The sequence below is a fragment of the Chaetura pelagica genome, unplaced genomic scaffold, assembly GCF_000747805.2.
Source record: "Chaetura pelagica isolate M959 unplaced genomic scaffold, ChaPel_1.0 scaffold938, whole genome shotgun sequence".
In the NCBI taxonomy this organism is placed as follows: Eukaryota; Metazoa; Chordata; class Aves; order Apodiformes; family Apodidae; genus Chaetura; species Chaetura pelagica.
In genome coordinates, this window is record NW_009954221.1 from 478,286 (window position 1) to 480,936 (window position 2,651).

The 2,651-nt window shown below is 61.8% G+C and overlaps 1 protein-coding gene across 1 annotated transcript in view; it reads left to right on the top strand.

Moving 5' to 3' along the window:
• Nucleotides 1–2,651, top strand: part of UTP14A (UTP14, U3 small nucleolar ribonucleoprotein, homolog A (yeast)) — a 38,873-nt gene that overhangs the window by 16,906 nt on the left and 19,316 nt on the right. Inside the window, exons 6-13 of the mRNA XM_010003467.1 lie at nt 1–74; nt 204–327; nt 451–528; nt 939–1,303; nt 1,408–1,846; nt 1,917–2,104; nt 2,176–2,275; nt 2,494–2,649. The exon at nt 1–74 is cut by the window's left edge and continues 19 nt beyond it. Coding sequence (XP_010001769.1) covers nt 1–74; nt 204–327; nt 451–528; nt 939–1,303; nt 1,408–1,846; nt 1,917–2,104; nt 2,176–2,275; nt 2,494–2,649 — 1,524 coding nt within the window. The remainder of the gene's footprint in view (nt 75–203; nt 328–450; nt 529–938; nt 1,304–1,407; nt 1,847–1,916; nt 2,105–2,175; nt 2,276–2,493; nt 2,650–2,651) is intronic.

The window sequence follows — 2,651 nt, forward strand, 5'->3', positions numbered from 1 at the left end:
CTGCAGAAGGCCCGGGCCCTGCAGTCCTACTATGAAGCCAAAGCTCGGAGGGAGAAGAGGATCAAGAGCAAGAAGTAAGGCACTGCAGGGGGGCTGGCTGCTGGCCCTGGTGCCAGAGCCCACCAGACACGGAGGGGCCCCTTCCTGCCCAGGGCAGCCCCCTGGCTCCCCGGCCTCACTCCCTCCCCGCCCTCGTGCCGCAGGTACCACCGGGTGCTGAAGAAAAGCAAGAGGCGCAAGGCCCTGAAGGAGTTTGAGCTGCTCCAAAAGTCAGACCCTGAGGCTGCCTTGGCCAAGCTGGAAGAGCTGGAGCAGCTCAGGATGCAGGTGCTTCTTCTGTGCTTCTCCCCAACCCCTTGGGACACCCCCATGTGTGAGGGGCAACTCCCTGCTAAGAGGGCTCCTGCTGATGCAGATCCTGCTGAGACTTCTCTCTTCCTTTTCCCCCAGGAGCGGATGAGTCTGAAGCACCAGAACAAGGGAAAATGGGCCCGTTCCAGGGCCATTATAGCTAAGTATGACCTGGAGGTGAGATCACAGGGTCACAGAAGGGCTTGGGTTGGGAGGGACCTTCAGAGACCATCCAGGCCAACCCTCCCACCATGGACAGAGACATGGTTCAATTGATCAAAGCCCCATCCAACCTGACCCTTAGCACTTCTAGGGCATCTGCAACTTCTCTGGACAGCCTGTGCCAGTGTCTCACCACCTCATCATACATCATTTATTCTTTAAATTGACTTCTAGTCTAAAACCACTGAGCCTTGCCCTGTTGATACAGGCCTTGATATGAAGTCTGTCTCGTTCTTACGAGCCCCTTTATGTATTCAAGGGCCACAAACCAGTCTCTAGTGCTGGCTAAGGAGAGGGAGGCAGCCAAGATGGGGCAGGGGGTGGGCACATTGTTCCTGGCCTGCACTAAAAACATCTTCCCCTAGGCCCGCAAGGCCATGCAGGAGCAGCTGGCCAGGAACAAGGAGCTGATGCAGAAGGTGCGGGTGGAGCTGCCTGAGGAGGAGGCAGGTGACCTTCCCGAGGAGGACCTGGCTCCAGTGACCGTCCCTGCTGTCCCTGGGGGTGCCAGTGGAGCCAACCCCTGGATGCTGGGACAGCCCAGCCGACCGGCCCCTGAGCCTGAGGTGCAGGAGGGGCTGGGGGATGAAGTCGTGGTGCCTGGTGCTGCAGAGAGTGAGGAGGAAGAGGAGATGTCAGAGGAGGAAGCTCTGCTGCAAGGCTTCGAGCAGAAGCGGCAGGGGGGGGCGGGGGGGGCAGGGAGCCCCCAGGGACCAGGTGAGGAGCTGCAGCCCCAGCAGTGGGTCTGTGTGCCACGAGGCTGGGCAGAGGAACAGGAGCTGTGAGGCTGGGTTCCATGCAGCTGTCCTGCCCCTCCCTGCTCCAGGGGGACAGTTTCTCACCATTTCCTCCATGTGCAGGTGCTGATGAGACAAAGACAGTTTCTGAGCTGCCAGGGGACAGCCCCAAGTGCCCCATCTCTGCTGAGGAGCCCTTGAGTGCAGGGCTGGAGCAGCCTCCCCAGGCCCAGGAGGAGATGCTGCTGTCGGAGCAGCTGGGCCAGGTGCGGACAATGGAGGACATTGAGGCTCTGGCCTCGGAGGAGAGTGTCAGGGAGCTGGAGGAGCAGGAGAAGAGTGTGGAGGAGCAGGGGAAGGCGGCGGGAAGACGAGCAGAGAAGCGAGTGCAGCAGCAGGAGGCAGGCAGAGCTGGGGGCAAGCGTGCCAAGAAACCACCAGCCAAGAAGAAGATGATCAGCCTGGAGGATGTGCTGGTGGGAAAGTCCCAGGAGCTCCAGTGTCCCGTCCTCCCCGTGGTGGTAGAGGAGGAGGAGGTGAGCAGGGCAAGCTTCCCCACCGTCCCAAGCCTTGGGGCGTGCAGGGGCCTGACTCCTCTCTCTGCAGGACGGTGGCGTCGACCAAAGAGGGGTGATCAAAGAGGCCTTTGCCGGGGATGACGTGGTGGCCGATTTCCGGCGGGAGAAGCGCAAGGCGGAGCAGGAGGGGAAGCCAAAGCCGGTCAACCTGGTGCTGCCGGGCTGGGGCGAGTGGGGAGGGACGGGGCTGAAGCCCAGTGCCAAGAAAGTGAAGCGGTGAGTGTGGCAGCCCAGCAGCCTCCTGGCCCAGCCTCAGGCCAGGCCACCAACCCTCTCCTGCTCCACAGGTTCCTGCTCAAGCCGCCCCCGGCGCCGCCCCGCAAGGACCAGCACCTGCCCCATGTCATCATCAGCGAGAAGCGCAACATCTATGCAGCAGCACACCAGGTGTGTGACACCCCCGGCCCAGGAGCTGCCCCTCAGCCCTTCCCAAAGCCTCCGAGATCCCTGGCGCTCCCTGCCCAGCTGTGCCACGTTTCCACCTTTAACAACCCTGAGGCCTGCGGGGGTGATGGAGGGAGGAGGAATTTTCCAGGCTGCTGCCAAGCCTTCCTGGCCAAAAGAAGAGCTGGAGTAAGGTGATTTTTTTTTTTTTCCCCCCACAGGTCAGCGAGCTGCCCTTCCCCTTCGAGAAGCACCAGCAGTTCGAGCAGAGCATCCGCACACCCCTGGGCCCCACCTGGAACACACAACGTGCCTTCCAGAAGCTGACTGCCCCCCGTGTCATCACGCGGGCCGGCCACATCATCCAGCCCCTCTCTGC